General features: G+C 41.2%; 1 protein-coding gene across 2 annotated transcripts; it reads left to right on the top strand.

Annotated features, from left to right (window-relative positions):
- brwd1 (bromodomain and WD repeat domain containing 1) lies at positions 1–25,644 on the top strand. Of its 2 annotated transcripts, none has more exons than XM_042413707.1 (44): positions 1–515; positions 630–688; positions 820–849; positions 1,059–1,118; positions 2,256–2,406; positions 2,650–2,748; positions 3,875–4,035; positions 4,280–4,501; positions 4,896–4,996; positions 6,058–6,128; positions 6,289–6,389; positions 6,511–6,551; positions 6,675–6,776; positions 9,805–9,958; positions 10,068–10,202; positions 10,645–10,773; positions 11,097–11,245; positions 11,388–11,464; positions 11,641–11,871; positions 11,990–12,173; positions 12,420–12,510; positions 12,787–12,909; positions 13,040–13,110; positions 13,370–13,598; positions 13,753–13,869; positions 14,388–14,495; positions 14,773–14,897; positions 15,099–15,181; positions 15,892–16,003; positions 16,603–16,664; positions 17,100–17,291; positions 17,451–17,571; positions 17,765–17,890; positions 18,038–18,104; positions 18,376–18,426; positions 18,686–18,811; positions 18,934–19,086; positions 19,288–19,448; positions 20,934–21,091; positions 21,550–21,675; positions 21,797–22,009; positions 22,128–22,457; positions 22,696–22,860; positions 22,976–25,644. In XM_042413707.1, the coding sequence occupies exons 1-44, from the start codon at positions 479–481 to the stop codon at positions 24,457–24,459; spliced, it is 6,888 nt and encodes a 2,295-aa protein (XP_042269641.1). In that variant the 5' UTR covers positions 1–478; the 3' UTR covers positions 24,460–25,644. The 2 variants fall into 2 exon arrangements, with proteins under 2 accessions (XP_042269641.1, XP_042269642.1); XM_042413708.1 differs by having other exon boundaries at positions 2–515; positions 17,136–17,291.
- Positions 25,645–26,077: the final 433 nt, after the last annotated feature.

Below are 26,077 nucleotides of genomic sequence, written 5' to 3'. Positions count from 1 at the left end.
GATAAGGCAAATCATTACCAATGACGTCATGTGCAGAACTCACGACCTTGGTCAGTGAAATGGGGGGCGCCCGTGTGATTCTTACACTGCATTAAACATAAACATGTATTTACTCGTTTATATTTAAAACCGTGGAGTTTGGAAATCGTACCAAACCCCGCTGTTTCAGTCATATATCGCAGCAGCAGCTCGGCTCCAGGCTAACGTGTGCTACTTTTTGTGTCTTTGTTGAAGAGTGCTCCTCCTCCTCCCCCACCCCCTTTTTCCTGTGTGCTTTCCGCTGTGGCGGAAGTAAGTCGTATCGCTGAGGGCCTCATCCTTCCAATGGCGACTGCAAACAGGCTGAATAGAAAGCGGGAGCAACCGTGGAGGGGGTCAGAGCTGTGTAACCGAAATTAAATAAATATATCCTATTCTCTGTAGTCATAAAGTTAGCCTGAAATTTGCTTTCACCTCTCCCACAATCACGTCCGTTTCAATGGCCAAAAATCGGAACATTTCGCTCCTTGAGTCGGGTAAGCCGCACAAGTAAACCCAATTGATAGCTCAATTTACAACGATATCGCTGGTGTTAATTGATCTCCCGGCTGCTTTTCTCACTATTTTACTTCCCCTCTGTTCAATTTCAGAGCTCTATTACTTGATTTCTCGTTTTCTAACAACGGGTCCGTGTCGGAGAGCGGCTGAGGTGAGCTAGCATGCCTCGACTGGCACTGTTTCTTGTGTCTTTTCCGAAATAGTTGAACTAGCTAGTTAATTAATAAGAGTTAATTGAGGCAACATGAATCTGAATCGCCTCTTTTAATTAATCCACTGCAGGTCCTGGCGAGCGAGCTGGAGGAATATCAGGTGTGTAACATTACTGCTGCTTGTTATCTGCTAGCTGCTAGTCGTCTAGTCTTGGCATAAAACTTGCTTCACTCAGTCGACTTTTTTTAATACCTCCTGAACGTCTCACTAGTTTGACATCACTCAGGGTTTTTTTAACCAGCTAAATAATGTGTAGGTTGCTGGTGTTTTTTTGTGATTTTAACTAAAACTATTTTTTTTTTCGACAGGTCTTACCCGGGAGATTGGACTGGCAGGGAAACGAGCACCCGAGAACATATGAAGATGTGGTGAGATTAAATTTAATATCTGCTATTAACTTCATTGTCGGCGGTTGTTATTGTCTTGTGACAGGGAGGGGGGACCCGGTGCTTGTTTACGGTCTTTGTTCTCTTTCCTGTCGGATTACTGCTGGATATCCTTGAGTCGTGATGACTGACAAGGTCACAACTCATCCCCGCTGGCTTAATTTATAAGTAAACTGCGATATGGTCGCTCAGAAAGCAAGTATTTGGATAGAGGGGTTTACGGTAATATTATTTAGCCCCGACTGTTGTACTGCAGATAGGGTGGGTAGTTCGGCTTCTCGCGACGTCGAGACCGCCCCGCTGGCCAATCAGAGAGCGAGATGCGCTGTCTCTGCGTTATTTTGCATGTGACCTGCGCTGTGATTGGTCCATAAAATGAAAAAGTTTTTGCATAAGAAGCCACGCCTCTCGGAAAAGCAGTTGGGAACCACATGAAACAACCGACTGCCTGTCAGACGTTTACGCACCAATAACTTACTAATAATATCATATTACATACAACTAAAGACCACACAGTGTTAGAAATATGGTCACTTAAACATTTAATTCTCAAACTGAGCAAATTATTTCTTGGTAACTGATTATCAAGTATGAGAGTTATTTTACACTATTTGAGAAGGTTCTTGAAATGAAAAACAATTGTAGGGTTTTTCTCGACTTAAAACTTGCAGAGTAAATCCTGTCTTACCCCCACACAAAACTATATTAAGTAGACTCCTACAAGAAAATCGTAATATTATATTTTGTTAATAGGACAACATTCTTTTAAAAATATATGTAATATGTATGAGGGCTGCAACTAATGCCCATTGTCATTATAGAGTTTTATTATAGATGTCATTTATTTTTCTGATTTAGTCAATTTACTCAGTCCATTTAAAGTCCACTGAAAAATACCCATCACAAGTTGTCATCCAAAGTGATGTCTTCATCTTGCTTGTCTTGTCTAACCAACAGTCTAAAACCTTGGCTTGATAAATGCCCTACTTATTACCAAAATAGCTGAGTAATTTTCAGTCTATCGATTAATCAACTTGTTGTTTCAGCAATGATCTGTACTCAGTGTCATAATCTGTATTCAGTGTCATATCACTAATCTGTCTTTGTTTACTCTGACAGGTTGCAGCCAACAGACATATTGCACCAGACCATTTGCTCCAGATATGTAAGCAGATTGGACCACTTCTTGACAAAGAAGTGCCATCTTGCGTCCCAGGTGTACACTCTCTCCTGGGGTCTGGAAAGCAGTCAATGCTTAGGACCGCAAAAGGTACACGATCTCCAAAGAGCCTCTTAACTGTTTTGGGGGGGGGCAACATCTCTAATAAGCTTTTTTTTCTCCATACAGTCTATGCAGTGGAAATTATACATCCCTCTTAGACTGACTTGTACATAATATTAAGGTTTGAATAGTTCCCTGGCTTTGTGCAATAGCCAAAACTGTTTCATTTGTTTCCCTCATTCAGCTGGTAAACAAGTGAATAATCCTGAGAACTTTCCATTTTGTTTTCAGACTGCGACAATGTGCGGTTTAGAGCTTCATCATATGCAGCCCTTCACAGGGGCAGACCACCAGAGAGGCCTTTGAACTGCAAGAAACCTCCACACCTAGGTAGGTCTGGCCTCACTCTGGTTATGTGCGGGAAATGATGCATGTTCTTGGCGTGGTATTGCTTGGCTGGTTTTTTAAACTACTTCTTCTCACTCAACATGTATGTAATGTGTGTGCTGACAAGTCATCGGATCATTGGGTAACCTGCAGAAAGGCAATAGATCAGGGAGACATCAAATCCTCATATGTAGTCCTAAACAACTGATTTGTTTTACGCTTTGTGTTCCTGTATTTGCATATATTGTGGTGCACGCCATTGTTGGCAAATATGAGTTTGGTCTGCTGCAATGACTCAGGTGGAATGGTTGCCTGGATGTGGCCTGTTGCATTGCAGTGGTGGTGATTGTTATCAAGATGTCAATTATATTGAACATAAGCCAACATTTCATCTAGAGTTGTGTGGATTTCAACCGTTCTGGTGTGCTCCTGCACATGAGGAGCACTACTTGCAAAGATTCTGGTTACACCTGTTCACAGCAATGTTTTCTATTTATTGTCCTTCCCTTCCCAATAGGTCTGATAAAATAATCCACGTGTAGGTCTTGTGGATTTTTTTTTTAACTCAAAATATGCTATTTAAGCTACTGATCTGTTTTATCAAGACACCTTTTCAGAGGCCCTGATCTACAAATTGTCTTCACTAAATGCTTAAACGGCTTCAGCTTGAGGGAGTGATACTTAAAGTGGATAAAAACATTATGGATGGTGTTTTTCTGATATTTTCTCGTTTCCCTTGGCAACAGATACAAACCAGATGCATCAGACTTCAGAGCAGCTGTGATATTGTCATTGTTTACAGATCAGATTTGAATTGGGGGTGGCAGTGTCTTTTCGTTGCTATTGACGTCTAGATTACATTTATGCAATTGACACGATTAGTATAAAAAGAGAGATACTAAACCAAACTTGATTTGGCACATAAGGTTTACTGGAAGATGACGCTACATGCTTAGTTAAGCCCAAGAATAACAGCCTCTTGTATTTTCATAAGTTTTAATTCATCCCATGATGATCATAACCCCCCACTCCTGTCTGTATGAAAGTAAATATATCCAACCCCCATGGTATTTGTGTTGATCTCAATCTTGTTGCTATATTCTGATGATTTGTGTCTTATCCTCAACAGTGGAGGTCCATCGTGGAAGAGAGCTGACGGGAGTACAGCGCTTCAGCTCCATCAATCCTGTCAGCAACTATGAGCACATGCGGCTGCATAGGCGGATCCTGGGGCATCTGTCTGCAGTGTACTGTATCGCATTCGATCGCACCGGTCTCAGGATCTTCACAGTAAGACTTGTCAACATGTCCCCTTACTCAGGAAAAAGTCCTACCTAATGTTGCTCTAATCATAGTGATTTTAATTTGGCAATGGCTCTTTTTAAAAGCTCTGATTAGCACAGTGGGACATTAATATTACACTCCAGACTTTTCTTTTACTGTATGCTGAAGTAGAATACAGCCAGTAATGCTTTGTGCGGCTCTTTAAACTCATCTTATGAATTTATTTATTTATTTATTTATTTTCTGTCAGGGCTCAGACGACTGTTTGGTGAAGATTTGGTCTTCGTTTGATGGAAGGCTTCATTCGACGTTGCGAGGACACTCTGCAGAGATCACAGACTTGGCGGTCAATTATGAGAACACACTAATTGCCGCAGGAAGCTGTGACAAGACCATCCGTGTATGGTGCCTTCGTACCTGTGCACCTGTGGCTGTGCTGCAGGGGCACAGTGGACCCATTACCTCCCTACAGGTGAAATAACTCATTCGTTCACTTTCAGCGAGGGGCTGTCCCACATCATGAAAGACATAAGAAACCGCATTTTTCTCTTCTGTTGATGTATCATCATCATCATCACCTTTTCAATACTGAGCTTCCTGGATGGACCACTGGCCTGAAGCCACATTAAAGTAATACTGGTCCAGCGAACCTGTTAATTATTGTTTTATATCATGGCAGCACTGTGCTGGGGATTTTTAGTTTACACTAGAAAATAAAATTTAACCTTGGTTCGTTGTTTTTTTTTTCTTGTTGGCTCAAGATCAGGCTTTGACTTGAATGAGGCAGTTAAGGGGGACAGAATGCATATCTCGAGTTCAATATGAGTAATTCAGGTGCCTCATGTGTGAACGTCTTGTGTTTTCAGTTCTCACCATTTGCCAAGGGCTCAAAACGTTACATGCTGTCCACTGGAACTGATGCTACTGTCTGCTTCTGGCAGTGGGACTCCAACAACATCAACTTTAGGTGAGGGCTGCTCTAAATAACTGTATGTGTCTGAAATTGTGACATTGACAAATACTCAGTTGTAATACTTTTTTAAAAAAATATGAACAAAATTAACTAAAAAACTTTGTGTTTCATGAGGCCAATTATGAGGAAATGTAATTTCAAACCCTTCCACCTGATGAAGGTTGGACAGAACAAAACTTTGTGAACTTATAAATATTCCAGCAGTAAGAGAGAAATGTCTCATTGTTTTGAAACACCCACACTGTGTATATGTAAACAAAATATAGTTTGTTTGTTTATCAGTTAGACTGACATGGCTCTTAGCAAACAGTGTAACATGCTTTGCTGTTGGCTGTTATGTAAATGAGCTTTGAAGATGGTAGCTTTTCTTATGCTAATAGGTGGTCGGCCTACAGCAAACACTGGAAGACTGGCCAAACTGGATTGACAGTGTTTTTTTTTTTTTTTGTCCTGACACTAGCTACCATATTGCTAATACAGCCCCTAATGTAGCTGCATGCAAAAAGCCTGCTTACCCATATTAACTTGAACTTTCAAGCACCTAGTTGTGTATCAAGCAACCTGGTAGAAAGAACTTAACTAATCAGATGTTTAAGACAAGAGTTATCTCTGTTTTCCTCAAAATATGTGGATGAGACCTATCTGGCAAAGGAATGTAAACCCATCTGCTCACCTGACTGTAATCACATCTGTCATCATGAAGTTGAATGGCTGGTTAAATGAGATGAAACTCTACTTGTTGGCCCATCCTTCAACAACTGTCAATTAAACACTAGCTGTAAAAGTTCGACCTGGTATTATATTGAACTGTTGGTTGTCAAATAGCACGTTTAGGCAAATGACGTTGGGCATATTTTCATAGATGTGGGCAAATGCTCAAGATAATACTTTAAATTCTTAAGAGCTCCCATACAATGAAAAAAAAAAAGTATTGACACATAAACCCTGCTCCTTTTTTCTTATTATTTATGCTTGTGTTGCCCTGGAAACATAAGTAAAATTTAGACAAACTGTATTGTTTAAAATCACAAGCATTTTCTCTATTATCCTTCAAGTGATCGGCCACACAAGTTTACAGAGCGGCCGAGGCCGGGAGTTCAGACTGTGTGCTCCTCATTCAGTCCAGGTAATGAGTCTAACATCCTGTGAAGACCATTATGTTGCATGTAAACCCTGTTTGTTTTGAACTAATCCATATATATGCTACCATATATATAATTATTATTACACACATAAAGGTAAACCTCTCTGAATATTAGGGTCAAATATTTCATATTTATTTTCAGGTGGAATGTTCTTAGCAACAGGAAGTACTGATGATGTCATCAGAATATATTACTTGGGAAGCGGGAGTCCAGAAAAGATATCAGAGCTCCACGAGCACACGGTAGGGACCCAGACCTCTCAAGAGCAGACATAAACTTTCAGCTGCATATTCTGGTTTAACACATAAAACAAAAGTATAATCCTTTACTCATGATCACTCTCTCTATTTCTACTCTGTCTAGGACAAAGTCGACAGCATCCAGTTTTGCCACTCAGGTGAAAGGTATAATAAATGATTGTATATTCAGTTTAACTCTGCACTGGCATTTCACTTGGAGATTAATACTGAATCAAAATGTAATGTTTACAGTGATGGTGCAAGGTTTTAGTCACTGTCTTTTCTCAGGTTTGTAAGTGGAAGTCGAGATGGAACAGCGCGGATCTGGAAGCTCCATCAGCGCCAGCAGTGGAGATGCATCCTGCTCAACATGTCTGCCACTCTTCCAGGGTAAGGACCCACTTTGCTGTTGATTTGCATAGATTCCTTTTGATGTGTCCTTAGCAAATCACCTCTTCTCCATGAGAAAGTAATCAGTTGAAAATGTACATTGGATATTCAGCAGCATGCTGGCAAACAAGAACCAAATCCCCATTCGCTATAAAAAGTATCCGGTTGGTTTGCTAAATTAAACTAAACCATTTGCTCTCTGGTCTGCATCAAAGAGCTGTCGGAGCACGTCCAAGTGAACCAGGTGCTGATGGCAGCTGAGGAATCCATTTGCCCAAATGTATTATTTGTTCAGTTGTCAGATTGTTTGAGCGTAAGCACCGCCCTCTCATCTGCTTGTAAAGCAGCCAACAGGACGTGAAGACACTGAACACGTCCAGCTAAGGACTGAGCGATGTGGGATTTTGAAATGTGGATTTCTGAAAACCCTTCTCTGCTGATGTCAAGGATGATTTTTTTTTTTCCAATCTTGCTCTGTTTTTACAGTAATTTGGTCAGTGGATCAAATGTATTTTAAAGTAATATACCTTCAAATGAATGAAGTACCCAAGCTCACTATTTGTTTTGTCTGACAAGAAGATGCATTGACCTTGTTGGTTAATATGTTGGTTATAGCGACGTCATTTGTTATCTGCTGCTACAACAACATTATGTCGAAACTCTTTGCTACAGTATATTTCATCTGAAGAGGGTTATATTTGCGATAATCAGTTTACTCATACTGTCAGCTTCCTTCATCTTTTTTTTGAGAGCAAGAAAAAATGGTGTTTACACTCAATGCTTGTCTGGCTGCCTTGAGAAGAGCTATAAAGGAGCCTCACCAGAAGTTTCTAATATTGTTTTATCTGCCAGAGGCTGTAAACTTAAAGTGAAATTGCCTCTCGGAGGTAAATTTTAATTACAAAAATAATTAACATTTTTAATCGCTGTATGTTACCTAACTATTTTCAGAACCTTTTCATGTGTTGTTGTGTGTTGTTACAGCAGCATCCGGCAAAAAGATAAATAATCACAAAGGTCTCGTCAATGACCTTTCATCCTCTTTATAGTAGTGTGAAAGCCGCAAACCGCAAAGAAAACTATCATCAGCGTCACACAGGTTTTCACTTTCATTTTCAGCAGTGATGACAAACATTAACAGCTTTGGGCATGACTCAGTTTTTCTCCCTAATAATAAATGAGGAATTATTATTCCTCACTCATCAGGTGAGGAAGTCATTCTCAGATCAGACATGTGCCGGATTGCTTTATGACACAAAATGGGAAGATTGCAACTTATTTACCTCCCTCAGCAAAGTGAAAGAGACGACACAAGCACACTGAAGAATTGTGTGGAGGAGTAACAGGTAGCAACATGCTCTTTTTTTAACAGGAAACAAAGGGAAGATTCGTGGAAAATGTGGGCTTAATTTCCAGTGTTTCTCCCAGGATTTTTTTTTTTTTCAGCAGCGGTGCTGTTGTGCACGCACACAGCCCACGACGCCAGGACCTGTATTCGCGCACACCGGCAGTGGAATAACTTAAAAGTACCGTTGATTTGTTCCAGATAGGTGTAGTTGTCATGTGTTGTGATAATTTACAGGAGCTCTTGACATCAGACGGACTCTCAAGGCCCAGACAGCTATAGTCGTAATAAATGTCAAAGAATTAATTGCCTCAACACAGTCTGAGGGTTTGAGGGTTCTCCCCCAAGAAAAGTTGATGTTATTTGACTTAAATCTGTGCATTTTCACTCCATTTTGGTGATTTGATCGTCATTACTGTATTTATTAAAAAAAACACAGATTGTAGTTTTCCACAGTACACTCAGACTTTAGCAAGAAAAAAAGTGAAACAAACATATTCACTGATGAAGTAACTATGTCCTGAAGGTTTATAGATAAGGAATTTGAACTGTAATTTTTCATAGTCAGGATGTAGCCACTAGCCAGCTGGACTGTAGGGATGAGTGTTGTTAGGATTTTATCCATACTCTTATCAGTCCAGTTCTTTATCATTACTTTTGTCTGTTCTTTTTCATTACTATAAGAATTGTTTTGTGTTTTAAAGTATTATTTAAAAAAATAATACATTGAGAGCAGGATTAGATATGATTTATATTTTAAATATAACTAAATATTGTTTCTAGAGCAGCAACAGTAATGTTTACACAACAGCAAAGTCACTATATAAACTCAGTAAAATATCACTGGAAACAAATCTAAAATGTCAGTAAAATAAATAATATTCCTGACATCAAAATACTGAGTGAAGTTTAGAAAGAATGAAGAACACAGACAGTCGCTATTAGTCATTCCTCCTGTCCTCTGTCCTCCTCCCTCTGCTGCTGATGTGATTCACTGCTGCAGGTACTGCTGGTAGAGAGAGAGAGAGAGAGAGGCTGGTTTGTCTCAGCCAGCAGCTCGGTTTACAAGATCTGCGGAGAACTAAGCTAAACAGTTAGGCTACATACAGACAGCTTTTGTTTTTGCTTGTTCATAACTAAACAGCGTGCTGTAGTTGTGTAAAACCTCCCGGCGGTGGATGACTGTGGACAAAGCAGTTGAAAATATCAGTTTTCTACATGTTTATGCTTGTTGAACTGGTGATTTGACAAAGTAGTCTTATTGGCTTTTTTACTTGCAAAGGTTTTATTGCACTTACAGTAACAAGCGTAGTCACTGTCTCCACCGCAGCCTCTCTGCTCTGTGTGTGTGTGTGTGTATGTAGGAGCTCAGCCCTACCCATAGTCAAACACCGGCACAGAAAGCAGTAGAGAAAGGAGGTGTGAGTAATGACCGCTAGCTCCAGTCAGCTGCTTGAAGCAAAGAGAGTGTGCGTGTTATTTTGTACAATATGAAATCTCAGCAGTGATGTTCGTCATTTAGCAGCAGTGCTGTGTCACTGTTTAAAGCTTATAAGGGGAACATTGATCTCTAGAATTGTCATTTGTATCCAGTAAACATACGACTGTATCACGGTTAGATATATCTTGTAAGCGATGCATCGTCTATGTGTATTTTCTAATGTCATGCTTTTTTCCTCTCAGCGCTGAACAAGTGAGTGAAGAGGAAAGCTACTTCAAACCCAAAGTCACCATGGTAGCGTGGGATCGCCATGACAATACAGTCATCACAGCCGTTAACAACCATCTCCTTAAAGTGTGGAACTCCTACACAGGACAGCTGCTACATATCCTTAAAGTAATTGCGCACAATCTCGTCTTTCTGTCGAGCGTTGTGGATATCACAAGCATGTCATTCAACTTCTGCAAAATCAAAGAAGAGACTAACCTGAACATGTTGTCCCCAGGGCCACGAAGCTGAGGTGTTCGTCCTGGAACCGCACCCCTTTGACCCCAGGATCATCCTGTCTGCCGGCCATGATGGGAATGTCTTCATATGGGACCTGCTGCGAGGGACGAACACCCAGCACTACTTTAACATGGTACACTGACACTCAGCACATCAGCACTGCAACATAATGAGCAAATAGTGATCATTAGTCGTGACTTAAAATGTTTTTCATCCTTAACTCGTCACTCATTTCTTCTGAACCTGCTACTTCTCTGTTCACAGCCTTTTTCAGGATGTTTTTTTCACCTTTAATCTATCTGTGTACTTTACATTGAGTCTGACTGCAGAATTCATTTTTTATTATTTCTGCACAAAGTGTGACGATGGAGGAAACAGAATGTGATATTTAATAAAAAATCTACTTCAAGGCCTTTCACGATCTGAAAGGGAAAAAAAAAAACATCCAAGGGCACAGATTGTGAACAAGTAGTGAAAACTTACATAAAAAAAACAGTCAGGTTGTCTTTGTGCTAGTTTGTCTCCTTTTCTCTTCACTTGCTTCACCTGGGGGTGGTTCTGTGTTTGTCTCCCAGATTGAGGGTCAGGGTCACGGAGCCGTTTTTGACTGCAAATTCACCCCTGATGGTCAGCGTTTCGCCTGCACAGATTCTCATGGCCATCTGCTCATCTTCGGCTTCGGCAGTTCCAAGCCATATGAGAAGGCAAGAATAAATCTCACATGTACATTTTAAACCTTCATGCAAACAGTTTGTAGTTGCTGTCAGGTGCAAACTGCAGTAACCCCAGTTTTAAGGGCAAATCTTGTTTTTACTTGAATGAGTATCAGTATTGAATTTTACAGATGAGAAATGTTACAGATCTTATACTTAAATGCTTTCTAAGCTCACTGTGTGATTTGAAAATGTAACAATGGGCTCCTAAAAATAATTGTGCATGTGAGAATCTGAATAATCCTACATCCAGTGAATCTAACAAACGCAGCTGGTTGAAGTTGGAATTTTTCTTCCTCTTGGTCTCTACACAGCTTCCAGACCAGGTCTTCTTCCACACAGACTACAGGCCGCTGATCCGTGATACCAACGGTTTTGTGCTTGATGAACAGACACAGCAGGCACCCCATCTCATGCCCCCACCGTTCCTGGTGGACGTGGACGGAAACCCCCATCCGCCAAGGTAGACAGATCTTTATATAATTCATAGCAAAGTCATTGTTTAATTCAAAGCTAGAAATTTTCAGTCAAAAGACTCAACAGCTGTATTGGGTTTAAAATATAAACTCTTGCAATATTTAGATTCTTTCTCCCTTAATTTTCAGATACCAGCGTCTTGTTCCAGGGCGGGAGAACATCGCTGCTGAACACCTGGTTCCTCAGCTGGGATACGTTGCCACTAGTAAGGATGGAGCTAAAAACATGCAGGCTTTCGTTTAAATTTAAAAAAAACATAATTACCCAGCCATAAAATGCCATGAGGAACTCGTATTCCCAACTGCACAAGTGTTTGAGCAGTGTGCACTTCTACTGCTGTGCCCTCATGCTCATGCTCTCCCTGCATGTTGACATCTTCAGGTGACGGCGAGGTGGTAGAGCAGGTGATCAGCCAGCAGACTGCAGAGCACGAGGAGGCTGCGGTGAGACGCGGCAGCCTTCTGGACCAGGCCATCCGACAGCTCCAGGAGCAACAGGACCGGCAGCTCCCCGCAGGGACAGAGGCAGTGCCGGGGGCTGGAGCAGGACCAGAAGGGCAAGCTGAGGCCCAGGGCCCAGCGGTAGCACCAACACCAAGCACACCGCGCAGAGGTATCAACACACCACCACTACTGCATTGGATTGTTTAGCTGACATTTTGATCTGATGAGCTGTTGGAGGCTAGTTGTGTATTTTTTTTATAAATATTTGTTGTTTTCCGTCACTGCAGTGTCTGTGAATGATCGAGCAGATGTGCAGTCTCCCCCTAATGTGGGTCTGCGACGCAGCGGACAGGTGGAGGGTGTCAGGCAGATGCACCAGAATGCTCCTCGCAGTCAGATGGCCACCGAGAGAGACCTGCAGGCCTGGAGGCGCAGGGTGGTGGTGCCTGAACTGGCACACAGCAGCTACAGGTAAATACCTGAGAAAATGTTCTGTGTAATATTTCTAGATGACATCTAAATGGTTGTACTCAGTTGATTTTAGATGGATATTTAGATCACATCCAAGAGAATCCAGTGTTTTATATATTTTTGTTGAGGGGAAAATTATAGATTTTCACAGTTTCAAGAAAGAAAACTGACACCTGAACCATTTTAGATTGCTCTGCTTTAGTACTATTCCTCTGTATTCTTAAACTTTACGGAAATTGATTCCAGGTACCAAGAGGACATCCGAACCACCAAAGGAGATGAGGAGGTTGCTCTGTACAATGCAAAGAAGAGACGCATTATCTACAGCAGCTGCCGAGTAGGTTTCTTGTTCCTTGGCCAGTGTTGGTAGACTTAAATGGCAGTTTTGGAAAAAGATTTTTTCTTGTTGTCGTTGTTTTTTCTACTCTGATAACATTCAAGGTAATATACTGTATACAGTACATTTCCTGTGCCCTCTGTAGAATTTTAGTTTATTTGTATTATTTACAACAAAATAATTGTAAGCATTTTCTGCTTTTCTCCTCTCCTGTTCACAACAATTTCTGCACAAATTTTTGCACCGGTGTTGAGTCAGTCTCTTCTGTCCCCTCAGGATGATTCAGACGATGAGCCTCCCATTGCCAAGCGAGCACACAGCCGCGGTGACACGTTGGAATACATCGACTTGTCGTGTGAAGAAGGAGAGGAGACCGCAAGCTCGGAGGTACACTCTGAGGTATCGTATTCTCTCCTCTCTCCTCCGCTCTCCTGTGACTTTGGGAAAAGTGTCATTTACAAGCACCTGAGGTATTTTTTTTGGCAGGGATTTTAAGCAGTCTCCTGTTTTTGTTTTTTAATCTTCCCAGGACAATGACTTGGACGGCAGTGATCTGGACTCTTCCAATGACGAGGAGGAGTGGAATAGTGACAGCTCGAGGTATAAAGTTTTATAGACGAGGGTTACTAGTAGGGAGTCATTCGTAGTGTTTGTTTGAACATGTTTGGAGTACCAGATGTTAAAATGTCAGATGTTAAAACTTTATCACACCTTTTGTGTTGTCTTAGGTGGCAGTACCCACCCATCTGGTACCCCAAGCAGGTTCAAACAAATTATTGAACAGTTTGAGTTTTTCTATTGCGTTTATTTATATTTATGTGACCTAAATTGGTAATCAGGATTGCTTTTGATTGGACAGCCACACTTCCAGCGAGTACTCAGACTGGACAGCAGACGCTGGTATCAACCTGCAGCCCTCCACTCCCTTGTCGTCACGGAAACGAGTGCGGCGCCAGCTCAGCAGCTCCGAAGAGGAGGACGAAGAGAATGAAGAAGAGGAGGAGAAACAGCAGCAGAGTGACGAGGAGGAAAATCCTGGGAAGAAAAGCAAAGAGAAGGCCAAGAAAGCAAAGAACAAGTTGCCCAGGGTGAGTCGTTACGTCCTAGTACGTCCTACTCTTCCTGCTGTGTCACTGTCTGAATCTTCACTAGTAGTCATTGCTCAGACTTTAGATTCTGTCACATTTTAACTCAGATTCACATTTACTCACTTACCGTTTTATATCTTGGTGCCCAAATCAGCGGCCAAAGGCCAGACCATCTATCATCAGAGAAGTGTCCAATGAGTTCAGACCGTCACCGTGGATCACTGATGTCATTCCCAGGAAGTCTCCTTTTGTTCCACAAATGGGTGATGAGGTATGTGTTAAAATCAGCAGCAGTGTTTTATATTTGTTTTAACATTATTGTTATCTCCAGTTTCTGTTTCTGTCAGTCTTGAACAGAAATCATTGTAGGCTATATGTTTCTACCTTTACCTCGACAGTTTAGCAGGAAATAATAATCCTTTTTACAACAAGATGAAACTTTATTCTTACTCAAGAGACATTAGAGAAACAGAATCAGAGAAAATGTAAAATGAATATAAAAACATGAATAAAATTGTCATAAGAACATTAGAAAGGCTTAACCATACATATATGAAGAAGAAATGTGAGTTCTTGTAAACAGTTTTAACATAACAGACTGTAAAACTTGTTTATTTATTAATTGTATTAACAGTTTATTGATATTATTGAGGATATGTATTCTTAAACATGCAGCTTCTTGCAAATCTTTCTGTGGTACTAGCAGGGCGTCATGATAATGATCATGATCATGATGATCATCGTCTTTCTCATCACATGCATAAGTTAACAAATGTCTGTGTCTGTCAGGTCATCTACTTCCGGCAGGGCCATGAGGCTTACGTTGAGGCAGTGAGCCGGAGTGAACTATACCCCATCAACTTAGACAAACAGCCATGGAAGAAAATGGAGCTGCGGGTAAGACAAATAAGATAAGCAGGGTCGCAACGCAGGTCTAATGAAACATAATAATGAAAATTACACATAATTGTTGAGACCTTTTTCATGATTTGTAACGCCTCAACTCAGGTCATGAGAAATGCAGGTGATTACAATTCTAGATGTATTATTGAGATCATTTTAACCAAATGTAAGCACAACTAAAATGATTACTTTTTGTTGTAAATGTTTTTTCAAATTTGTTCATCAAAATTCAAAATTAAATTGAACTGAAATCCTGTTGGATATTCCCAAGGACCAAGAATTTGTGAAGATCACTGGGATCAAGTATGAAGTGTGTCCTCCGACACTCTGCTGTCTGAAGCTGACTCTTATCGACCACGGCACCGGCAAAATCTCAGACAAGTCGTTTTCTGTCAAGTAAGCAGTTCAGTTTCACTAACTGGCTCTTTATTGAGAAACATATTTTTGCTTTTCCTGCTCTCAACAATTCTCAACTTATTCTCAACATCTGTAGTGTATTTTTTATTAGTTATTATGATTCTGCATCAGTTTGACAAAGACAAAGTCTTGAATGTTTATTGTAGTTCCCCATTAAAGTGCCTCTGATTTCTCCTGCAGGTATCATGACATGCCAGATGTCATAGATTTTCTGGTGTTGAGGCAGAGTTATGACGAAGCGCTCCGTAGAAACTGGCAACCAAGTAAGTAAAACCGGTACTCTGCTGCTTCTAGTAGTGAAGACAACTTTCTGTCAACAACACTTTCTGCCATGAGCTGATTTGACTTTCGATTTTAAGGTCACAATTTGATTTTTGATTAAAACTTTTTTTCCCAGTGCTGAGGGCTATACCATTGTTAGATTATTGAGTTTTGATTTGTACAGATCAACAGATCATTGGTATTTTGCCTGTCATTTCCATTTTCATATTCCTCTTTAAAGGCTACATGTGATCAACTGTGATATAACTGCCTTATTTTTTGGGGAATGTACCACACTAAGGCCATATGATCAAATTTAAATAATTGATTTAAAATGCAATAATATTAACTTATTTCACCAGTCAATTGGGAACAAACTGTTAAACACAAAAACAAAAAGAAGAGCCACTAGATGGCAGAAGGGTACTTAACAACAACAACAACAACTTGAGTTCATTGGTGGCTTTTTGCAGGTGAAGAATCTGTCAATATATTTTCAACTTTACCGAAGTGTGTAGCATAGACTACAAACTGTAGTTTTTCTGTCATGTGGTTCACGTACAGTACAAGTCAAAAGTTTGGACACACCTTCCTGTTCACTTGAATAAGAAACCTTTTGACTGTTACTGTACATCCTGTTTCAAATGATTCATCAGTGCAGCCACCTACCTAAATCGATGCCATACATTTTGTCGTCTTCTCTCCTGTGCAGATGACAGGTTCCGCTCAGTGATAGACGATGCCTGGTGGTTTGGGACCATCGTCTGTCAGGAGCCGTACCAGCCAGAATACCCTGACTGTCTCTTCCAGTGCTTCAAAGTCAGGTGGGAAACCACAAATGTTGTAAGATATCACATGGAGATACGGTGCGGGCCAGTTAGTAGCACTTTTCTAGTGCATACTTCCTCTGATACTTTCATTGTTTCAGCTTAAATGTAAAAACCTTGCGAGACAGCAGTGAGTGAAGTGAAATTTGTGGCTGCCACTTCCTCGTCCCAACTTTCACCCTATTTGTCCAGTTCTGGATTGTCTGTCTCACAGATGGCAGCAAGCATTAAATACAAATCCAAGCTTCATAACATCCTTTCACAAAACTGTAGTAATTTTACAGATGTTAAATCTGCATTTTTAATGTTCATTATTTATTTATATTTTTAACAGTTCACATTCAGTCGGTCATGACTTTGCTGTTTGTCCCCTAGTGGTCATTAAGAGGCATCGCAGTGTTTACATGTGATCTATTGAGCCAGCATCATTTACTTGTCTCCTCTCTGCTCAACTGAGTATAGAACTTCATGTCTGTGACATTGTGTGCTCTTGTTAATGACAGTAAGATATTTGTTAGTTGTTTTTTAAGTAAAATAAATGAAAAACAAAGGGAATCTGGCAACTTGTCTTACACTCACTTTATTTTTTTCGTTAGATGGGACAACGGAGAAACTGAGAAGCTGAGTCCCTGGGATGTGGAGCCTATTCCAGAGGATGGTAATTAAGAATTTTTAGCCATGCTAGCAGCATGGCTCTACAGATAGCAGTGTTGGTCTTGACAACTATTGGATGGATGCTATAATTTTTTTTGCACACATTCATTCATTCATCCAGACAATGTATCATATTGACGTTGGTGATCAGTAACCTTTTCTTTAGCTCAATTTATGACTTTTTATTGAAATATCTCTAAAACTGTTGGATATATTGTCATAATGTTTACTCTTGTAACAAGAGATCACAAAGGTAATGAATGCTCCACTGTCTTTGGAGCAGGTTAAGTTCATGATAACAGATCAGAATATATTTAAGACCTGCTCCAGTCAGCATTCATATCAGAATAAATATAGTGTTTTTATTCCATGCATAAGAGACTGGACAGACAGTGCCCCTACCCCTGTGTGATGCACTGGGTGACATTGCTTGCAACAGGTTATCACATTGAACAAGTCCATCTTTGCTGTGCAGCCCAGCAGCCGGAGACAGAGGGAGGCGGCATCCCTGTGACAGCGGAGGAGATGTGTGAGCTGATGTACAAGCCTGTGCAAGGAGAGTGGGGGGAGAGGAGCAGGGACGAGGAGTGCGAACGCATCATCGCTGGCATCGACCAGCTCATCACTGTCGGTGTGTACGCATAAACAGACACTCCCTCTTTGAGTGAACATGCCTGGTCAATGCCGTTTTCAGTCTTTCACTTGCATCAGAGTGTCTGCAGATTCCTTTAAAATAGTTTTTTTCCCCCCTGGTTATACTAACCCACCTCACTGTGTGTTTCTGCTACAGAGATTGCAGCTCCCTTCTCTGGTCCTGTTGACTTAGTCCAGTATCCCACCTATTGCACCGTTATTGCTTACCCCACTGATCTGGGCACCATCAGACTGCGACTCCTGAACAGATTCTACAGGTCAGTCCCAACAATCTCCCCTCGTTCCACTTGCCTAATAACGCAAGCAGGTCAACGCTTATTTCAGGAATTATTTGTACTCGACTGACCTGTTGACGTAGCTCTGTCCTCAGATTGTCTTCTGCTGTTGAATTTTAGAAACAAATATTTTATGTGGTTATTGAAGATGTATCTGACTTCTGATGGTCCACAGGCGCCTCTCAGCATTAATTTGGGATGCCAGATACATTGCACATAACGCCCGCACTTTCAACGAGCCAAGGAGCAAGATTGCCCACTCCGCAAAACTCATCACAAATGTCCTCCAGAAATTTGTCAAGTATGTTTTACTTGTTTGTTTTTCTGGACTGACTTTTTCCCAAAAAATAATCCGTGCTAGGCCATGACCCAGTTTACTGGCACAGTAATATTCAACACATGATCCCCTACACTTTTTAAGTTGACACATTTTTTCTACTCTCCCCAGTAACCCAAGCTGCACAGATATCATGGAGATTTACAACGCTGTGGAGGAGATGGATGAAGATGATGAGGTACGTCTGGCTAATCTTAAATCTTTAGTATAATAATGTCTGTTTAATGTGTCAGGTACTGCTGTCAAATTGTGACATTAGTTTAACTAACACATACAGTTATGAGTTCATAGTGTAATGATAGAGGCTCAAACTTGCACATAAGCAGTTACATTTTCTTAGGAACAGTTATATGTGGCTGCCTCCTCAATGGAAAATTAAATTACAATTTGGTTAATTATCAAAAAAACATTAACTAATTATTCAATTATTAAATCATTATTGCCCACAGGAAGAGGATGCAGAAACACCAGGAACCTCCTCTGGACACAGACTACGTCAGGTAAATAGAGAGAATTTATAATATATAAGGTTTCATATAAAGGATTTAGACATTATATAAAAACAAGACAACCTAAACCAAGACTTGACAAACATTATTTGTTGAAGCTGTGCATGAGGTCATCAGAGACGTGGTTATCTGGATGGGAAAATAGAGATGAGAATTTGGTGGCAGACTGACTGTTAACGATTCACTAGTGAACAGACAGGATGTGTTGCGTGTCATAATAATCTCTTCTCTTCCTGCTTGATATTGGCAGCGCTCTGTGGAGGTGCCGCCAGACAGAGACTCCTGGAAGGAACATTGCAAGCATCTGATCAACTATATATTTGAATGTGAAGACTCTGAACCGTTCAGACAGCCTGTGGATCCTCAGAACTATCCAGTAAGTTTACACAGCGCGCTAAGGTCATGCTATCAACTAAGCAACATCAGCAAGGGATATATTTTGTGTTGTTTTGGTAAAAATTAAGTCTAAAACATGTTTGTTTGTTTGTTTTTGTGCAGGACTACCATGACATCATTGATACACCAATGGACTTTGGCACGGTGAAAAGGACTCTGGAGGAAGACCGCTATGAAAACCCTGTAGAGCTCTGCAAAGACACTCGGCTAATATTTGCAAATGCTAAAGCCTACACACCCAATAAACGCTCCAAGGTAGGGGAGTAATTTAAGTCTGCGGAAGAAATGTCAGAATTACTGCCCTCCAGTGCAGGACATAACCACATAACTATAATGGTTTGAGTTCATCTATTCAAACCTCCTCAGGGTTCAGATTTGAAATTAGATATTAAGTCATTTATATTTTGACTTCACAGTTTATGTTTTAGCTTCTCTGACTCAGCTGTTCTGTTGTAGATTTACAGTATGACATTGCGGCTCTCCGCCTTCTTCGAGGAGCAAATCAGAACAGTCATATCGGACTATAAAACTGCCATCAAGAGCAGCGACAGGCTCCGTCGCAGCCAGAGGTTCAGAAAGAAAATGCAACAACAGGATCAGTCCACTGCTTCATCAAGGTCTGTTTGATTTCTGTTTTCTCCTCAGCTCACCTGCTCTAAAGGCCATGGGTTAAAATCTGGCTGAAGTAATTTCTTGTTGTTTTTTTTTTACTGGTTTCTTTCTCCATTGTAAATCAGCTAACGCATCACAAATGTTTGGATATCAGTGGGCAAAAACTTTTTTTTCATTTCCAAAACAAATCTCTCCCTGGTCCTCCTCCTGATCTAACAACAGGTTAGGGAAGTGTCTGTGGAGCCAACAGTCCTCTGTAGTTCTGTATTGATGAGAGCAGCACATCCGGGTACTTTTCCCTTGTGTCATGTACCCACCCCTTTTTGGGTGAAAGCAGCCCCGCTAATTTGACTAGCAGTAAATTCAAATACTGAGGTCTTTACCAATTTAATAGCATAAGATGATAAAACCGTATTGCTTTTTAGCTATTAAGAGCCCAAATCCTATGGCCAGTCAGGCAAATAATTATGTTAGACCAGAGGTTTTCAACGTGGGAGGCAGGCCTCCCCAGGAGGGCTCCAAACAGTTTCAGGGGAGGCTCAGTGAATGGAAGTGAAAAAATCTTACATTAGTTATCAAATCGTGGTCACATAGAATAGCCTAAATGTGTGTGATTTGGTTAAAGAGATAATTCAGAGGTACAGTAGTTTTGTGGAATTTTACTGTTCTTTCCCACTTTCCAGACTCAGAAACAAATAAATGCCTTCAGACAGACTTTTTTTTTTGTATTTGGTGTAGTCTGAAGTATGTCAGGCTATCTTAGCTCAATTGTTGAGTGTCTGTGGGATCAAATAACATAATCGTGATCCAACAGGCATCCAGGAATTGAGCAGTTAACTAAGGGGGGTGACGGGGCACCTTTTTCCAAGCTTTGTCTGAGGGAAGGCCCACAGTCTGAGACTCTGAAAACCCCTGTGGTTATGGAGACGATCCTCATCTGACATCTGCAGAGTGCTGCATGATTGCCTTTGCCTCACTCTCGGCCAGATGTGCAGTTTTCCTCAAAATGAAGGATGCTGCCCCGCCCACACAGTCAGCCTGGCTTTGAGACATATAATGTCCTGTCATAACTTAGAGATGATACGCTTTCAGTCAGAGGCTCTGAGGAGAAATTCTGTAAGACCTGGGGACCCTTTTTGACATACTTTCATAACGTCCAATCAACAGAGACGCATTCTAACTCTGCCCTTGACACGAAAAAGAACATCTGACTTCATGGAAAGAGCTACATCTTTAGTTTTATTTCTTTATATAGGGTTTTCTTATTTTATTACTGTTATTATTGTCATTGTTATTTTATATGATACTACATTAGTGTATATTTTATTTTTGTGGAATTTGTTTGCCCAACCCTGGGAACTGCTTTAGTTGAAAATTTCAATAAAAAGATTGTGAAAGCAATCAGATTTCATCCAAAACAGTGCAATTGCAGATGATTACCTGCTCACTGGTCACTGTCTGATCACAAGTTGCATTCTTCTTTTCACAAGTCAAAAGAGGGCTGCTCTCAAAACTCAGGAAAAAGTGGAGTCGACGTCAGTGACCAAATCTACCTCAGCCAAAGTGTCTGTTCCAGAGCGGACCAGGAGGAGTCGAAGCAGCTCCTCGGAGGATGACTCTGGCTCCAAAGCTGCTTCATCAACACCAGGTACAAAATAAACGCTGCCTCACCCATAGCCAGTCATTTTTTCTATCTATTCATAACCGAAATATGGCACAATATCCTCATGCTAACAGCACTGTTATGGCACATTAATCATGAAGATTGATACTATTTTTCTGAACTGTTTTGGTAGTAGTAGGTGTGAAGATGCATTCACAATATGTTAACTTTCCTTAACTTCCCTAACTTTCCCTAGTTACTGTTCAATAGAAACATTTCAGTATTTTGCTTAAGTTCAAAAACCTGTGAAGTCTTGATAGCTCCCAGGTATAAGTGAAGTCATATCTGACTGACCTAAATTACTTAATGACGGTCATGGTAAGAATATTTAGGAAAATAAAGCCTGTGTACGTGTTTGGTTGCTTAAGAGGTGGAAGAAGCTTCTGTGTCACTGTAAGAGGCAATTAAAATGTTGATGCATTCTGACATTTCTTCTTCTTCAGAGTCTGACAGCGAGAGCGAGCTGAGTGAGTCGGAGGAGGAGAAACGTCCAGGTTCCTCGAGGCACCATCAACTCAGACAGAAAGCAAGAGTTACAAGAGGCAAAAGTGCCAAGCAGAGGAAAAAAGGTGAGGATAGTGATTGGGATAAGAGAAAAAACAGGAGTATTATACTGTAACAGTCTAAAGTTGCGTATTTAAAAAAAAAAAGGCTTGATAAATGTTCCTGAAAATACTCTTTTGTTGCCAGTTGCTGAGAGTGACAGCGAGGAGGAGGAGGAGGATGACGACGACGATGAAGACGAAGAAGAAGAAGAGGAGGAATTTGACAGTGAAGGTGAAGAGGGAGAAGATGGAGAGATGCGCTCCCAGTCTTCAAGTCGTCGTTACCCCAGCAGGACTAAAAAGCGTGAGAGCAAACGGCTGACCAGGAACAGTGCTGCCGCAGACAGGAAACGGACTGGTAAACACTACTGATAACTCTTTCAAACCCATAGTGTTACTACTTGTCAGTTACTGTAGTAGTAGTAGACTAGGTACAGTCGATGCATTAAACATCCTCCTGCATGGCTTGTTTTCAGAGGGCAGAGCGGAGATGAACGGTCACAGCAGCAGGTCGTCTCGCAGGGAGACGCGTCGCCACCAGAACTCTGACAGAACCACGTCCCAGGGCTCTGACAGGGAAGAGGAAATCACAGGACGCAGGTCACTCAAGAGAAAGACTGCGAGGGCGGCTGTCAACAAGATCAAACTGCTTGAAGCATCAGATGAAGACTATGAGGAGGAGGAGGAGGAGGAGGAAGAGAAGCCAAGAAGGAGCAGCAGCCGTCTCTGCCACTCAGCCCGGGCCAGCAAACGCACCGCAGTGATCCAGAGCAGCTCAGATTCAGACGGAGAGCCATCAACACGGGGTAGGCGGGAACTCGAAAATGCTTTATTTTGTACTTTAAACATAAAACACTAAAATTTAATTATATTCAACTTCAAAAAAATCTTAAATACAGATGTTTTGCTCAAAAACCATGCAAGTGTAAACACTCCTTTTACATCCTTAAATCAAATGTAAAATTTATTTGCATTTGAGTTTTTATGTTTCAGGTACATTACAGGGAAAATTTATTCTCAATTCTGCATGTTTTTACTTTTTAGCTTCTCGGAATACAAAGGAATCAGCTGGAGAATCAAAGGACGAGGAGGAGGAGGAGGAAGGCAATGACAGCGATGCTTCATCCTCCTCACAGAATCAGCAGAATGGAGACACAAAGTCCACCAAACAGAACACATCAAGAACAGCAGCCAAGACCAAGGGAAATGGTGAGAAATGTCCACATCAGTCATATTCAGTCTTAATTTGTAGTTGCCAGTTTCCTTTCAAATAATGATGAAAGTTGCTCTAATCAGTTGGACTTAATCCTCCCTTCCTCTGCAGATACTTCGTCCCACATGAACGGACACAGTGCAAAACATCACAAGTCTGACAGCAACTCTGAGCAGGAGGAAGCTGCAGAGGAGAGTTCTGGAGAAGCCGAGGAGGAAGAGGAGGAGGAGGAGGAGGAGGAGGAAGAGACAGCTGTGTCTCAGAAACCCTCCAGAAGCACAGCAACCACTCCAGCCAGGAAAAATAGGATTACAAGTGAGGAGGAGGAGGAGGAAGAGGAGGAGGAGGAGGAAGAGGAGGAGGAGGAGGAGGTAAAGGACACTGAACGCAGGACCACAAGACACAAACCGCCTGTAAGCTCGGATGAAGAGGACAAAGACCATAATTCACAGAAACACTCACACCAAAATGGGAGAAATGTGGAGGAAGCAATCCACAAGGACTCAAAGAAAAAGAGCCGAGTTTCATCATCAAAAAGCCAAGATCAACAAAAATCTGCCTCAACTAATAAACTGGACGGTGCAGAGTCGGAGGAACTCAGTGATACTCCAAAGAGGTCCAGACCACGCAAGAAAAAACTGAAAAAAGACAAGGAAGTTGAAAGCAATCACTCCAGTGATGAATCTGAGGTTAAGACAAAGAAGCCAACAAACAACAAAAGCAAATCTAAACGGCCTCGTGGTTACACGTCTGCTTCAGAGAGTTCTGAGCAGGAGTACAAACCCAAGAGGAAGGCGTGGAGGAAACGCTCCACGGGCTCATCGGATGAAGAGTCGGATAATTCAGACAACACACCTAACAGACGGCTGTGCCTCCGAGCCCTGCCGAAAAAGAAATACATCAGTGATAACTCTCTTTCTGAGGAAGACTCTGCCTCTGCGAGCCAGGCGAAACAGCGGAACGGTAACAAAACAGCCACGGTTTCTAGGGAAGACAGGTATGATAAGAGAGAGTCTAACAAAAGCTCTCCCAGTGAAACCAGGAATCAGCTGTCTTCCAAGCGAAAACGTATTTACACCTCAGACTCTGAAGATGGTGTAGAGAAAGGTCAAGTGCGCAAGAGCAATAAAAATAGCAGGTCAGGCTCCTCCAAGCGTCCCAAAGGGGAATCCAAACCAGAGGAGGGTAACAGCAACGAGGAAGACGCCGCTTCCCAATCTGATTCCAGCGAGGAAGAGGAGGAAGATGTTGGTCGTTCGAGGAGGGGAAAGAAGAATGAGAGGCGGCCAAAACACAAGCGAAAGGAAAGCTACAGCAGCAGCAATCACAGTTCTGACTCAGAAAGCAAGCAGCCGTCTTCAGCCTCTGAAAACTCAGTTGCCAGCTCAGGGTCCCACAGCAGTCCAAAGAGGAGAAGTCGCAGACGGTCCTCCATTGGCGAAAGGACTGCCAGCCGCCAGCTAAGGCAGCGGCGCCAACGGGCCGCCTCGGACGAGGAGGATAGCGACGAGTCGTACAGCAAATCGCAGCAAAAGACGCGTGTGAACACCCGGAACCGGGGCAAGCGGACAGTAACTTATCACGACAGCGAATGAAGGACTTACCGGCTGGAACTACAGGCTTTAGAGGAAAAGACGGAGAGGCATTAACTGGAGACAGTAAAGACACTTGATGGCCACGTTATGGTAGTAGCACTGGAGTCCTCGAGAGAAAATGCTGTGAATCTGTTTCATTCAGGGATATTTATATTTTCTATGAAAAACATGTTTATAGATGTAATACAAATTCAAGCATTTTGAACTGCTGGTTGTCACAAGGATACAGAGCAAAACTCCACCTCCCATACTGCTTGTTGTGATTTGGCCAGCAGAGTAACCATTCTGGGGAATCTTGTCAGCTTGGGTGCTATCTAATATACCTCCTGTTTAATCAAGCATATTGCTGGCTTGCACTAAGATACACTGTAATGAGGTATTTCATACACTAGTTTTGCATTAGAAACTCAGGGGTCAACTAAGTTTACTGTAGTCTCAGACATGCAGTTGTTTTTTGAGCTAAGGTGTAAGGACAAGAAACAATTCCAGGTCGGCAGATGTCCAAGCACACACTCACTGGGACAAAACGAATCCATGTTCAGACTTTTGACTACAGCACTCCTCTGTAAATCCACACACTTAATGCTTGACTGTATTGAGTTGATATGAGCCAAATGAACGAATATGAATTCTCTCCCCCCCCACCCCCCACCCCCCCCATACCATTTATTTTTTATTTTTTTTTGGATTAGTTTTGTGTTATATTCTAGTGAATAGATGTAAATATGTGATTGAGAATGAGAGGTTTGGCGATCAGTCAGTAGCAAAGCGTTTATTTAAATTTGAAGTTTTTTATTTTTTATTATTTTTTTTTTACATTTAACTGCATTGTCTTGCCATATGTCACAAATTGGTACCTTTTTGCCAAGTACAAATAACCTGTACTTATTGCAAAAATGCTGTGATTTCTCATATTGGGAAGACTTGTTATTGTTGTCCTGTGTTACCTATTTTCAGTATTAAATTCTTTTTCAGAGTTGACATAAAACATTTTGCCAGTCACATGGTTTAGTTTGGTTTTTGGGGAGGTTTCTAAATACAGTCGCTTTATGACATTTTGCTTAATGTTTTTCGTACTACACCTTTAATAAACAGATTTCACAGGAAAAACTATTAATGCAATGTGGTTGTGGAGTGCAATGAATGAGTTATTCCTCCTATTAATAAAGACATAATTTCAAGGTGCACGCTGTGTTTGACTCAGTCGTTGTTGTCACAAACATGAGCCTTCTGCTTATTGTGTAATTATTTTGTTACATAGCAAAACCTCTTAATGGGCTGTTCATGTTACTAATGTCTCTATTATGAGGCACCTAGAGTCATTAGGCTTGCCATGTTGTTAACCAAGCTCTCCTCACAAAAACTAAGACTAAATGATATTCAAATTTTGATTCACAATTTATTAAGGGCATAATTTACCTCTACCATTCTCACTTTGTTTTTAGCAATACACGTTATCTTGAAAAGAGGATTTAATCCTGGTTTACTAGACTTAATTAGATATTGCCATATTAACTCTTCAAGTGAAGTTCATAAGATTAAAAGAAATTACCTCCATTTAAGAGTTTGCTCCAAGTAAGCATAGTACCAACTTTCAAAAGTAGATACTGACACAGCG

Source organism: Thunnus maccoyii, chromosome 6 (genome assembly GCF_910596095.1).
Source record: "Thunnus maccoyii chromosome 6, fThuMac1.1, whole genome shotgun sequence".
Classification (NCBI taxonomy): domain Eukaryota; kingdom Metazoa; phylum Chordata; class Actinopteri; order Scombriformes; family Scombridae; genus Thunnus; species Thunnus maccoyii.
The sequence above is the reverse complement of the archived record's forward strand: the minus strand, read 5'-3'. Positions and strand labels throughout refer to the sequence as shown.